Below are 15,620 nucleotides of genomic sequence, written 5' to 3'. Positions count from 1 at the left end.
TTACCCCGCAGCTTTAATGTATTGTGTGTTATTGGTGGATTCCAGACTGATACAATATAGGGGGCGGTGGTCATAATTATATATATAAGAGGGGTGGTGGCTGTAGTGATATATAAGGGGGGCGTTGTCCATAATGATGTATAAGGGGGGGCGTTGTCCATAATGATATATAAGGGGGGGGCGTTGTCCATAATGATATATAAGGGGGGGCAGTTGCTATATTGATGTATAAGGGGGGCAGTTGCTATATTGATATATAAGGGGGGACAGTTGCTATATTCCTATATAATGGGGGTCAGTTTCTATATTGATATATAAGGGGGGGGGCAGTTGCTTTAATGGTCTTTCTGGTTAAGGATCGGAATGCCAAAACTACAGTGAGAACTGACACATACACGATCATAAAGAAGGTGTGCAAGTCTTTTAGGGTTTGTACTGTAATGGCAGGAATTTGGGGGTGATTGTATTATGCAGTGCAGTAACCCAGAAACTGTAGGGGTGGTTGTACAACTACATAAGACGCCCGATATACTACAGCAATGCGGCTCTGATATCAGGAGGTGACCTGATGCTGTGACAGGTGGGGTTCCCTTATGGGGCTCCGCATCACCTGGGACAGGAGGGTTAGTGTTGGTTCTTTAGCGCTGCCACTTCCCCAATATCTCCTTTCCCTTCACATCCCGCACAGCTGCCGGGGGCCCTTCATTCCCGGGGCCCACAGTACCTGCATGGTCACGTCTGAGACGTCGGTTCTATCTGGATTCCCGCCCGTCGGGGTTTCCTCTTCAGGATCGCGTCCAGTTTTCCACTTTATATAGCGCTGACATAGTCTGTAGAGCTCTGTATACTTGTACCACAATCCACATTAGTAGACATAGCGTATGACCTCTGTATTACAACGCCACACAATCTCTGAGAGGTATAGCACCAGAGTAGGCACCTATAGGGGCCCCTAATAAACCTCATATACTCGGGGCCTTCTCCCCACTTTCCTACCCTAATCCCCCAGTCATACTCAGCGATATCTGTCAGTCCTATAGACATGCAGTATACATGGCAGACCCCGAGGGTACGTGCTGCGGCTAAAAACCACCTGCTCTATATTACATAATGGTCGCCCCTCCCCTGTATGGATCCTATGCATGGCGCCATATTCACATTACAAGTGCAATACAGATAGTGGCCCCCAGAAGAGAATTGGGATCAGCCCTAATCATCTGCCCCCACGTACTCTCCACTCTGGGCGCCAAGTGCTGATGTCATAGCAACAGAGCACGAGCAGAGTGGGGAGTCCATCAGTACTAATGGGGGGCCATTATATTACACATGAGGGCATGGTGGGGGCCATTATATTACACATGAGGGCATGGTGGGGGCCATTATATTACACATGAGGGCATGGTGGGGGCCATTATATTACACATGAGGGCATGGTGGGGGCCATTATATTACACATGAGGGCATGGTGGGGGCCATTATATTACACCTGAGGGCATGGTGGGGGCCATTATATTATACATGAGGGAATGGTGGGGGCCATTATATTACACATGAGGGCATGGTGGGGGCCATTATATTACACATGAGGGCATGGTGGGGGCCATTATATTACACATGAGGGCATGGTGGGGGCCATTATATTATACATGAGGGAATGGTGGGGCCATTATATTATACATGAGGGAATGGTGGGGGCCATTATATTACACATGAGGGCATGGTGGGGGCCATTATATTACACATGAGGGCATGGTGGGGGCCATTATATTACACATGAGGGCATGGTGGGGGCCATTATATTATACATGAGGGAATGGTGGGGCCATTATATTATACATGAGGGAATGGTGGGGCCATTATATTACACATGAGGGCATGGTGGGGGCCATTATATTACACAAGAGGGCATGGTGGGGACCATTATATGAGGGCATGGTGGGGACCATTATATCAGGGCATGGTGGGGGCCATTATATTACACATGAGGGCATGGTAGGAGCCATTATATTACACATGAGGGCATGGTGGGGGCCATTATATTACACATGAGGGCATGGTGGAGGCCATTATATTACACATGAGGGCATGGTGGAGGCCATTATATTACACATGAGGGCATGGTGGGGGCCATTATATTACACATGAGGGCATGGTGGGGGCCATTATATTACACCTGAGGGCATGGTGGGGGCCATTATATAACTGTAATAAGTCATTTAAAGAACGGAGAACTGACCAAGATAGTCGGCCACGCCATTGCTGGAACTGTATAAGAGCAACCAATGAGGAGTGCTCTCATATCCAATCTCTGGATGGGTAGTGAGACTGTGCGCTTCACATAGGAATTGAGCGTTTTGTGGATTCCAAGTTGGGGGGGCAGAATCAAATAAGTCATTTATAAGAGATCGCCACCTACGAGGTTCTCTGCTTGTAAAGCTGTCAGTTCACACGTGAATTGCCCGCGTGGGTTTTGACACAAATGAATGAGCCGACATAGGAGGGAGCTGCCGGGGGCGGAAGCCGTGCGGCTGAGCCCGCGCGGCTTCTGTCTGAAGAAAGGGCATGTCCTTTCTTTTCTCCGCTAGCGACAGCCCGCCGCTAGCGGGAAAAAAAAAAGCCCGGTGGTCTACATAGACCACCATTGTAAAGGTGCAAATTTTGAAGCGAAATCCGCTGTCAAAATTTGCCCCTTTGTTCACGTGTGAACTAGCCCTAAGAAACTCTGCGGTACTGAAGATAGACCTTGAATTAAGCAGAAGTGTGTAGGTGTGGCCTAGTGTACCCCAATATCTAGGCCACTAATACACAGACACTTATCTAATGTGTCTGGAACAGTCCCTTTAAAGGCAGTCTGTTACCAAACCCCAGCACTGCAGATAGACAGGTTACTGTCACCAGAACCAGCATATCACCCCAGTCCTGCAGATAGATAGGTTAGTGTCTCCAGAACCAGCATATCACCCCAGTCCTGCAGATAGATAGGTTACTGTCACCAGAACCAGCATATCACCCCAGCCCTGCAGATAGATAGGTTACTGTCACCAGAACCAGCATATCACCCCAGCCCTGCAGATAGATAGGTTAGTGTCACCAGAACCAGCATATCACCCCAACCCTGCAGATAGATAGGTTAGTGTCACCAGAACCAGCATATCACCCCAGCCCTGCAGATAGATAGGTTACTGTCACCAGAACCAGCATATCACCCCAACCCTGCAGATAGATAGGTTAGTGTCACCAGAACCAGCATATCACCCCAACCCTGCAGATAGATAGGTTAGTGTCACCAGAACCAGCATATCACCCCAGTCCTGCAGATAGATAGGTTAGTGTCACCAGAACCAGCATATCACCCCAACCCTGCAGATAGATAGGTTAGTGTCACCAGAACCAGCATATCACCCCAGTCCTGCAGATAGATAGGTTACTGTCACCAGAACCAGCATATCACCCCAGTCCTGCAGATAGATAGGTTACTGTCACCAGAACCAGCACATCACCCCAGCCCTGCAGATAGATAGGTTAGTGTCACCAGAACCAGTATATCACCCCAGCCCTGCAGATAGACACCTATCACCTGAATTAAACAGTGTTTGACCCTTGTGTATCGATACCTTCATTGCCAAGATTTTGTTTTTGTCATTATGCAAATTCCCTCATTTCTCATTTCTCCAATTTGCATATTGACAAGAAGGTTATAATCTCATTTCAGTTGCTATTCCTTTAAGGTTACCGGCTGACCTGAGAAGCTTCTCCTGAGCTTGTCTCCTCCTTCCTGAGTCAGGTACCTGCTCATCTGCTGATCACGTGTATTCAGCTTTATTCAGACCTTTATTCAGCTGTTCTACTGCTCTCTGTTAGCAGCCATCTGTGGGTCTGGATTGATTTGCTGGGTTCTGGTGACAGACTCCCTTTTAATCCTCTATTACGGAATATTTGCATAAAATGGGGGGTCTCTTACTCAGGTCTGTGTGATGTAGAACTGATAACAAGCCGCAGCTCTGTCTTAGGTAGAGGAAGGCAAATTTATACATAAACCGGACATAGTGACCCCATTGAGGCTCCTTGTTGGTGCTGCTTGACACCACCACACTCCACCACCTGTGACTTTCCACATCCCATTTGCTAACATGGCTACGGGTTTCCACCACTCAAAAGTGAGGATAAGACCAGTGTGGGATAAGACTCCTGCCCAAAGACAAGGACCTATGTAGCATAGTATAGTGTTACTTCTATAAAACACATCCCATATTATCATGAGGTGCCAACACCATGATCTATTGAGTATGGGGGTTGCCAAATATCTCAAGTGGTTACGTCTGATTCTGAGGGTTAAACTTCCACCATAAACGATTTGCAGGATGTATCTATAGGGTCAATTTTAGGTTCTTAATATGACTGCTATTGATCTGGATCATGTAAAGATACTTGGAATAATTCAAAACAGAAATCACAATTTTCTGATGTTCCACATATATCCCCATATATCCCTGTATACTTATATATCCCCTTATACATACACATATATCCCGGTATACATGTATACACATATATCCCCATATACATACACATATATCCCCATATTCATATATACATATATATCCCCTTATACATACACATGTATCCCCATATACACATATATCCCCGTATACATACATGCTACTTAATTGACACATTATTAAACAACAAGCAATGCTTTTCTCCTACCCCTAATGTATACACAGACAGTTCCTGCTTCATAAACGGACGGGACATGACATTGATTTCTCAAGTATGTTGAAATGTTCTACGTCTTTTATAATGAACTTGTGGAAGTGCAGGGGTTAATAGGAGAAAATGGACTGTGAGAAGTGGGTGAACTCTGACCTCAAACGCCCTCGGAGCCCCATTGTGGCCCCATATGGAGGATGCAGCAGATGCAAGATACTAGAACGATGCTTAACCCTTCCCCTGCTGGTCTATACATGTATAACCTTCACGTGACGATGGCATGTACAACAGATATTGCTGCTGGATAACATCTCATTGTGCAATATGTATAGCAATACACAGGGATACATTGTATATACAGTCCTATGAAAAAGTTTGGGCACCCCTATTAATCTTAATCATTTTTAGTTCTAAATATTTTGGTGTTTGCAACAGCCATTTCAGTTTGATATATCTAATAACTGATGGACACAGTAATATTTCAGGATTGAAATGAGGTTTATTGTACTGACAGAAAATGTGCACTATGCATTAAACCAGAATTTGACCGGTGCAAAAGTATGGGCACCTCAACAGAAAAGTGACAGTAATATTTAGTAGATCCTCCTTTTGCCTCTAGTCGCTTCCTGTAGCTTTTAATCAGTTCCTGGATTCTGGATGAAGATATTTTGGACCATTCCTCTTTAAAAAACAATTCAAGTTCAGTTAAGTTTGATGATCGCCGAGCATGGACAGCCCGCTTCACATCATCCCACAGATGTTCAACGATATTCAGGTCTAGGGACTGGGATAGCCATTCCAGAACATTGTAATTGTTCCTCTGCATGAATGCCTGAGTCAATTTGGAGCGGTGTTTTGGATCATTGTCTTGCTGAAATATCCATCCCCGGCATAACTTCAACTTTGTCACTGATTTTTGAACATTATTCTCAAGAATCTGCTGATACTGAATGGAATCCATGTGACCCTCAACTTTAACAAGATTCCTGGTGTCGGCATTGGCCACACAGCCCCAAAGCATGATGGAACCTCCACCAAATTTTACATTGGGTAGCAAGTGTTTTTCTTGGAATGCAGTTTTTTTTGGACGCCATGCGTAACGCCTTTTTGTATGACCAAACAACTCAATCTTTGTTTCATCAGTCCACAGGACCTTCTTCCAAAATGAAGCTGGCTTGTCCAAATGTGCTTCTGCATACCTCAGGCAACTCTGTTTGTGGCATGCTTGCAGAAACGGCTTCTTTCTCATCACTCTCCCATACAGCTTCTCCTTGTGCAAAGTGCGCTGTATTGTTTACCGATGCACAGTGACACCATCTGCAGCAAGATGATGCTGCAGCTCTTTGGAGGTGGTCTGTGGATTGTCCTTGACTGTTCTCACCATTCTTCTTCTCTGCCTTTCTGATATTTTTCTTGGCCTGCCACTTCTGGGCTTAACAAGAACTGTCCCTGTGGTCTTCCATTTCCTTACTATGTTCCTCACAGTGGAAACTGACAGGTTGAATCTCTGAGACAACTTTTTGTATCATTCCCCTGAACAACTATGTTGAACAATCTTTGTTTTCAGATCATTTGAGAGTGGGCTGTCCATGCTCGGCGACCATCAAACTTAACTGAACTTGAATTGTTTTGTAAAGAGGAATGGTCCAAAATCCCTTCATCCAGGATCCAGGAACTAATTAAAAGCTATAGGAAGCGACTAGAGGCAAAAGGAGGATCTACTAAATATTAACGTCACTTTTCTGTTGAGGTGCCCAGACTTTTGCACCAGTCAAATTTTGGTTTAATGCATATTGCACATTTTCTGTTAGTACAATAAACCTCATTTCAATCCTGAAATATTACTGTGTCCTTCAGTTATTAGATATATCAAACTGAAATGGCTGCTGCAGACACCAAAATATTTAGAACTAAAAATGATTAAGATTAATAGGGGTGCCCAAACTTTTTCATAGGACTGTATATGTTCTATAATGACTTGTTTACTAAACGCCCAACGTTTTGGATGTAGTGTATGTGTGGTGTATATCAGTGGCATAACTAGGAACGGCAGGGCCCTGTGGCAAACTTTTGACATGTGGCCCCCCGTCTGACTCCAAAGACCTCGACCAACCAACCCCCCATTCCCCCACATTTCTGCATACACAGTATTATGTCCCATAGTGGCCCCTGCACACATTATTATACCCCATAGTGGCCCCTGCACACAGTATTATGTCCCCATAGTGGCCCCTGTACACAGTATTATGCCCCATAGTGGCCCCTGCACACAGTATTATGTCCCATAGTGGCCCCTGCACACAGTATTATGCCCCATAGTGGCCCCTGCACACAGTAATATGCCCCATAGTGGCCCCTGTACACAGTATTATACCCCATAGTGGCCTCTGTACACAGTATTAAACCCCATAGTGGCCCCTGCACACAGTATTATGCTCCATTGTGGACACCCATGAACTATGAAAAGACCCCAGAGTATAATAATTGGAGACCAAGGGGGGATAAAAACATTTAAAAAAAACACTGTTACTTACCTATCCCTGCGCTCCCCTGCACTCTCCGCTGTTGTCTACCATCTTCAATGATGTCCGGGACGTCATGTGACCAGGGGGCCTGCGTTGCGATGCATATGGACACAGGTCCCGGTCATTTGATGTCAGGGACGTCATGCAAGAGGACCAAAAGATACTTCTGAGGCAGCTGATTTTAGGATTGTCAGAGAGGTAGATCAGAACCCCAAAAGACCTTCAGGAAGATTCAGCAGACTCTGGAGTTGTGGCACATTGTTCTAGCGTTCAGTGATATCTGCACAAATATGGCCATGGTCATGGAAGAGTCATCAGAAAAAAAACCTCTGCTGCATCCTCACCATAAGATTCACTGTCCGAAGTCTAAACTAATAGCTCAAATTAGGAAAAGTGATCCTCGAACTAGAAAAAGGGATTATCTGATAAATAATAATATAACCAATACAATGTAACAAATAGGACGCAACAATGAAACGAAAATAACTTCAAGATTAGAGGATCTGGGGGAGAGGGGTCATGTGTGCAGGGTGGGGTATGTATAAGCACATATATATATATATATATATATATATATATATATATGACCTGGACCCGCGCACCTTATAGCTTATAAGACTGAAGGGTGGGAAAGATTCCTATATACACCCTCAGCTAAGATCTCAGACTCAATATAAAACCTCCCATCGTCATAGATAACAGAAGGGGGGTCGGAGTCGCCTCTAAATATCCGGCCCTAAATAATTACCGGGCTGTCTCTTCTAGAGATGAAATATGACAATTATTCAGAAAGGATGAGCAGCAGCGCTCGAAAAGAAAGAACGAGAGAGAGAAAGAAAAAGGAGAGATGAAAGTCCTCGGCTACAGCGCCATCCTAATAAAGATTAGATTCCCCTAAAATAATCCCTCAGAACATAAATAAATAACCCCAGTGCTCCGAGATACAAGGCCGAGCCTCATGTAAGGCTGCTGGACCTAACTATTGTCTTTACGCTTTTCTCCAGGGTAATGTAACTGGATCATCAGGGGAGAAGACAAAAAAAGTCTCAGACTGAGCGTCCAGCAGTAATAACATCTGTATATGGGGATACGCTGCTGTTACCAAGGAGTCTTATATGTCTATATACATCAATCTATCTGCAGGGCTGATGTGATATGCTGGTCCTGGTGACAGTAACCTATCTATCTGCAGGACTGGGGTGATATGCTGGTCCTGGTGACATTAACTTATCTATCTGCAGGACTGGGGTGATATGCTGGTTCTGGTGACAGTAACCTATCTATCTGCAGGGCTGGGGAGAGATGCTGGTTCTGGTGACAGTAACCTATCTATCTGCAGGGCTGGGGTGATATGCTCGTCCTGGTGACAGTAACCTATCTATCTGCAGGGCTGGGGTGATATGCTCGTCCTGGTGACAGTAACCTATCTATCTGCAGGGCTGGGGTGATATGCTGGTTCTGGTGACAGTAACCTATCTATCTGCAGGACTAGAGTGATATGCTGGTTCTGGTGACACTAACCTATCTATCTGCAGGGTTGGGGTGATATGCTGTTTCTGGTGACAGTAACCTATCTATCTGCAGGACTGGAGTGATATGCTGGTTCTGGTGACAGTAACCTATCTATCTGCAGGGCTGGGTGATATTCTGGTTCTGGTGACAGTAACCTATCTGCAGATCTAGGGTTATATGCTGGTTCTGGTGACAGTAACCTATCTATCTGCAGTACTGGGGTGATATGCTGGTTCTGGTGACACTAACCTATCTACCTGCAGTACTGGGGTGATATGCTGGGTCTGATGACAGGCTCCCCTTAATATTATCTTGTGCTTGCTTAATCTGTGGTTCTGCAGCTGTCGTTGAAGTCTGAGATGACTTGGAGGTTTTGTTGGGACTTTCAGCTGTTGCGATATTTTGTGATTGTTATAGGTTTTGCTTTCATAAAATCAGATATTGGAGACATCAGATAAGAATCTCCAGGCTGCGCCTCCTGATATAATATGAGAGGTTTCCATTCTTCTCCTGGACTATCCCTAGAGTCAGTGCGAGGTTATTACCAGGGATGGACAGACAGATGGTCGCCCACGCCCAGCTCTACACTGACACATTCTTGGCTGAGGGGTCTGCACAGGACACTGATATGTGTAACACAACGATCTTCCTGAAGGAATTGCTGACATCTCTGACTGGACTCTGCTGATCCTGGATCTTCTGGTAATGTAGGAGATAAGTTCTGCTCTCAGCATCTTTTAGGTTCTGTTCACATTTGTTTTTTGACCTCTCCATCACAAGATATCTTCCTCTCCTAAAACACTTTTCTTGCTGTCAAGATGAGGAATATGTAAAGTAGCTGCCGTGAGTCAGAGAGGTCCATGGGCTGAAGGTGTGAACAGAGTCCGGGACGGCGATGTTTGTTATTACAGGAAATGGGCAAATGCCAAAAACTTTGTAATTGTAGTGATGTGAGCGAGGAGTCTGTGGCCTGGTGCTGCAGTTAGAGCGCCCCCGTTGGGCTTTTCATTCTTCCTCCCAGCTCTGCCCAGTCTTCCAGGTCCAATCGTACAGAAGGGATTTCTGCTTAATACCTGAGAAACCAAAAACTCTGTCCTGATCCTCCCTGGCAAATCATTTAGGAACCATCAGCAAAAACGTTCAGAAAATGACTAGAATTGGTCTGTGCAATAATTGGTCAGTAGTCGTCCGACCGCTACTAGGGTGGGTACATGACCTGTGTCACTCTCTGCGGAGTCCTGTCTTACTCTCTGCGGAGTCCTGTCTTAGTCTCTGCAGAGTCCTGTCTTAGTCTCTGCAGAGTCCTGTCTTAGGCTCTGCAGAGTCCTGTCTTAGTCTCTGCAGAGTCCTGTCTTAGGCTCTGCAGAGTCCTGTCTTAGTCTCTGCGGAGTTCTGTCTTACTCTCAGCGGAGTCCTGTCTTAGTTTTTGCGGAGTCCGGTCTTAGTCTCTGCGGAGTCCGGTCTTAGTTTCTGGGACCATCTGAATTTTGTCCCCTTGATATTCTCGGCCACCCCCGCTGTCTGACATGTCCCCCGGCTAGTTGTGATATCGGATATAATCTATGAGATCAGCTTTACAGCCATCTGTCTGGCTGACCAAACTATTTGTGTGGAGGGGAGGGGAGCGAGGGGGGGTCAGCAGTCACTTATTAGTATATATAATATGAATCTATATGTGAGAAAACCAGTGATCGCGTCCTCTAGGTTGGTGTGTGGAGAGGGGGCAGCAGCTCCATTTACTGACATGGTGGGTCCTCCACTGATCACAGGGGTCCTCAGTCCTGGCCTATATGGCAGTTCCAATAAATGGGGAGACTTAGCACCCCTATTTTCATTATCAATAGGGGGACACAGAGTTTGGATTGTAGAGTTTGAAATCCAACATAACCTACCTGCCCCCCCCCGATCCATTGGATAATAACTTGTTATTGCTGGAGTATCCCCTTAAGTATTATTCTTTGTCATCTTGGTGCCAATAACAAGACGTCTTAATGAGATCTTGTGTCTGAAAGGGATCTGAACTCTATAATCACCGCACAAGAGAAAGTTGTCCAAATGGGATGAAAGTGGCGGCCGGTAGATTGTGTCCGCTCTGGGAGGGGCCGCCATCCTGTTTGTTTAAGGGGAAGGAAGCCGATCCCAAGGGCCCTCATTTCCTCAGGAAGTCTATTAATACCATCCCATGTACTAACGGGCATCGGACAGATATTTATATCTCACTGCCAATCCTGCTGGAACATCGCAGATTAATTTTACTACCTCATTTGCCTTTCAGTAAAGACCATGACACGAAACAGACGGCGACCTTAGTGAACCCTGCCTGATCCAGATTAAGCTAAAACTCTTATCAGGTGGGGACAAGAAAACTTCAGAACTGGATCTTCGGGACCTCAGTGCAAACTCCACACAAGGACCCATCAACGACGCCTAGTTCTTCATACCGGTGTTCTCTTATGTGCTGGAGACTTTGGGCCTGCAGCCTTTACGTTCTCTTAGGGACCCTTGGGGCTCAATGTCGGCCCATAAATACAAATTTGTTAACAAGGTTTCTATAGGAGAGCTTTGACCATAGACTAGGTGATTATAGGAACATGTTCAAGATGGTCCATGTCACCAATAATCATAATATCCCATTTTTCTTTCAGATCCAGCAGAAGATTGGCTAAGAAGAGTGCACATGTCCCGAGGTCTTGCTTAACTATGGAGATCGTGACCTCCAGGCTAAAGTGAAGGCTCCATTTCATCAGAAGTCACTTTCCTTTGGAAGCTTTAACCTCACAGTTTACAAGATGCCAGCGAAAACCCCCATGTACCTGAAAACCTCAACTCCCAAGAGAGGTAAAAAGCCAAAACTTCGAGATGTCTTATCGAGGGAAATGATCAGCCCTCCTTTAGGTGACTTCAGGCACAGTGCTCATATAGGACTAGAAGGAGAAGAAGACATGTTTGGAGAGTTGTCCTTCTTGCAAGGCAAGTATGACCTACTTCCAAATTTGGGACGAAAATTGACTCTCCAGAGCGCAGACAACAGCCTGGACCAAGAGTTTCATGACAGTGATGGAAGCTTCAGACCATTCCTCAAAAACGCAGTCTCTCTCCCTGTTTTTACTGGAACAGACAATAAGGAGAGGGCTCCTCCAAAACCTCCCAGACTCCACCTAGAAGAAGTCCCAAGCCAACGTTCCATGTCTATAAGCTATGGTGAAGGATGTTTTCATAGAGAAGAAGATATGTCTTTCTCCTCCATCTCTAAAGAAGAAAGCAGCCGGTTTTTGACAACTTCTACAAGTTCTTCTGAAGGTTCCATCACTGGTAGTAGATGTGGGACCGATGGATCACAAAGTAAAATGGACAACATGGACTCCCAGAGTCAGGATAATCCTCCTTCTGAATCTCTCTTTGGGCTGGAGCTGGACTTTGGCCCATCGATTCTGGATGATGTTTTGAGGATAATGGATGATTACAAAGCTTCCTGATTGTATGAGGAGGATGGACAATGTAGATGGACATGTATGGACACTATTTATTGGGCAGGATCGCTCCACAATCGACAATCTAGTCCTTCAGACTATTGGATAACGTCTCTTCGGTCTGGGGGCTGTTTTATATTATTATTTACGATGAGCCACTCTTATGTCTAATTTTTCTTCCTGGGGAAACAATTCCATAAAATTCAAGAATATTTTTGTGTAAAATTAAATTTCTGGGAGAAAAAAAAATCCCGTAAGAAAATGCATTTTCCAGGAAATTTCTGTTTTGACGTTTACCAGAAACGGTTGACACCTGTGACTATGGGATTCTCCAATATGGCCCATTCTTTACACAAATCCTTGGCTTTTACTTCTTTAGGTCTTGGTGGATTTTTGTCTCTTTCTGTGGAATTTCTGAAAGTTGATGAAATTATTGAACTTTTTTCTGTAATTTTTATGATTATGCTTGTAATGAGAGTGATCTCACTAAGGACACCATCATTGTTTCCTCCATGGTTCTCCATACGTTGGTCATAGACATGCAATAGTGGGAAGAGATATCAGCTCCATGATCAGATTGTGAACAGTAGCCAACACACCAGGGAATAGTCAATGGGATTAACCTCTACATGGCCACTGCTTTAGCTTTACTTTTATATCCCTTCACCGGATTGAATTCAGCTTTGTGTACCACAGCTTGACTTTGTATACAGATTACCACAATGGGGTTAGATTTGTATACTGGTCAGTGGATGGGACCCTGTTGTGTATACTGGTCAGCGGATTGGACCCTGTTGTGTATACTGGTCAGCAGATTGGACTCTGTTGTGTATACTGGTCAGTGGGTTGGACCCTGTTGTGTATACTGGTCAACAGATGGGACCCTGTTGTGTATACTGGTCAGCAGATTGGAGCCTGTTGTGTATACTGGTCAGTGGGTTGGACCCTGTTGTGTATACTGGTCAGTGGGTTGGACCCTGTTGTGTATACTGGTCAGTGGGTTGGACCCTGTTGTGTATACTGGTCAGCAGATGGGACCCTGTTGTGTATACTGGTCAGCGGATGGGACCCTATTGTGTATACTGGTCAGTGGGTTGGACCCTGTTGTGTATACTGGTCAGCGGATGGGACACTGTTGTGTTTAGGTCAGTGATGCCTTTATATCCCATGTCTGTTGCCACAGCCGGATGTTTTATATACTGAGCTGACTTTTGGCTGATATTTCGGATGAGGCGCTGAGTGACGACCTCCTCACATTAACCCTTGCGATGCAGTTTGTGCATTATAAGGTCACTTTTGGATATATAGGATTAATCTATGCAAACAATTGAGTAGCTTTGCAAATGCTTTACCTTGTACTGATTCTAAGTTACTGCTGCTATCATTTTCTAGAACTGCATTTACAATTCGAGCTCCAGAGCTGAAATCTCCCAGTACTAGAGCCGCCCCCCCCCATATAACTCCTCCTCGTTGTACGTGACATCTATAGCACCCGTATGTAAAACATCATGTAAAACTTCTACATACAAACATCAAAAGCGTGTGCCACTTACATACTACATACTGGTGTGTCATGGACTTGCATGGATCCCCCTTGGGCTCCAGAAACACAACTGTTAGTAAATGGATCCATTTTGTTTTTTTATGGTCCTATTCACATGACTAAATTTCATACACCAGCCCGGCATATTCGGGAACGTTCCAGTCCGAAAACAGAGCCCTGCCCCAAAGTGGGCACCCTTCTTGGTTTAGAGGCGGATCTGAGTGGTCGGGGGTAGGCTAAGCGAGGTGACTTAAAGGGGCTATCCGCTTTGTAATATTGATGGCCTGTCCTTAGCTCCGTGGAAGTCCAACAACCAGGACTCTCGCAGATTAGCTGTTCCAGGTCAGCGCGCTGCCCCGGTATTGTTGCGAGCCACTAGCTGGCCATACAAAGGATTTCATACTGCAGCGCTGCCACATAAGCTGCGGCCAAGATCCCCTTTAAACAAGAAATTACAATTGATCCAATCCGACTGACTGCATCACCTTATGGCCGTCATATTTGGGCTCCGTGGAGTTATTTTGTGCTGTGTATTTTTGGGGATCAATAGAAGATTGTGTTGGATATTGGAGCTTTGCATTTTATTTCATGACCTCCTACCCCAGCTTGTCCATGTATGCAGGAAGTGTCAGGCTATTGATCTGATCTAGGATGTGTGAAGGAGGGGACTGTAAGTAGTTTAATGTTTGCCATGATATATAAGCATGTTATTAGTGAAGGACAGGAAGGCGATGACGATAGATGAATGTTCGGGTCATTGACCCCACAAGCAGGCGACATTCTGGATGAAAGTTATTGGTTATTTTTAGAGATAAGCACTTAAATCCCATGACCTAAAAAGCAATGATGATCCCCCTGACGGAACTGGAAGAGGCGCAAAGTGCAGACCCGGGCTAAAATCTATCGGTTCACTTCTACCACCCTCTGCTGGACAACCTGGAGATTTCCGCCAATATGATACACAGTGTAAGTGTTGTGGAAATCCAGACGTTGCGACTATGACTTGTACATATACATTAGTGGAAGACAAAGCTGCAGCTCCTGTATACTATCCTGTATAGCTGGCGGCTGAATGTTATAAGCTCTCGACTGACTGAGGTCCTAACCTGGATTTGGGGATAAGGCTACAGCACGTCTCAGGCTCCCATATAAGGGTGCATGCACACTACGTAACGCCGGGCGTGTATGAGAGCCGTACACGCCGGCGTTACAGCAGGGCTGCCGAACACTTCCCATTCACTTCAATGGGAGCGCTCGTAACAGCGGCGTTTACGAGCGCTCCCATTGAAGTGAATGGGAAGTGTTCGGCAGTCTGCCGTAATGCCGGCGTGTACGGCTCTCATACACGCCCAGCGTTACGTAGTGTGCATGCACCCTAAGACTAATCTGCACAATTCATCACTTACTTCAATAAGTCTGTAAGAGGAAATTCTTTGTAACAAGTTTTAAATCAATGTTTGTGAAATATCCTGATCTCCATCTCCACCTCTATCTCCGTCTCTATCATCTCCGTCTCGGTTTCTATCATCTCTGTCCTATATCACGTGGGGTTTTAGATACCGGTTTACTAGTTTTAATAAAACAATATTTCTATTTGTGTTCTGCGTCTTTGTCCTGGATTGTCTGATATGATGTGGAGATGACCATGACCGGTGTAACTTACCTAGTGATATCTTTCCATGCAGGCTGTAGCCATGGTTGTATATAATAGTGAGATTGTCCGCTCCCAGTGATGTCACAGTGCAGGAATAATACACAAAGTGATGTCACAGTACAGGGTAATACAGTGATGTCACAGTACAGAGATAATACACACAGTGATGTCACAGTACAGGGATAATACACACAGTGATGTCACAG

At 45.1% G+C, this 15,620-nt stretch overlaps 1 protein-coding gene across 1 annotated transcript in view; it reads left to right on the top strand.

The window, feature by feature from the left end:
- LOC142184958 (cdc42 effector protein 2-like) overlaps positions 1-15,287 on the top strand; it is a 15,539-nt gene extending 252 nt beyond the window's left edge. Inside the window, exons 2-3 of the mRNA XM_075260119.1 lie at positions 11,393-14,893; positions 15,124-15,287. Of these exons, the coding sequence (XP_075116220.1) occupies positions 11,537-12,223 (687 nt within the window). The 5' untranslated portion in view covers positions 11,393-11,536 and the 3' untranslated portion in view covers positions 12,224-14,893; positions 15,124-15,287. The remainder of the gene's footprint in view (positions 1-11,392; positions 14,894-15,123) is intronic.
- Positions 15,288-15,620: the final 333 nt, after the last annotated feature.

The sequence above is a fragment of the Leptodactylus fuscus genome, chromosome 11 (genome assembly GCF_031893055.1).
Source record: "Leptodactylus fuscus isolate aLepFus1 chromosome 11, aLepFus1.hap2, whole genome shotgun sequence".
In the NCBI taxonomy this organism is placed as follows: domain Eukaryota; kingdom Metazoa; phylum Chordata; class Amphibia; order Anura; family Leptodactylidae; genus Leptodactylus; species Leptodactylus fuscus.
The sequence above is the reverse complement of the archived record's forward strand: the minus strand, read 5'-3'. Positions and strand labels throughout refer to the sequence as shown.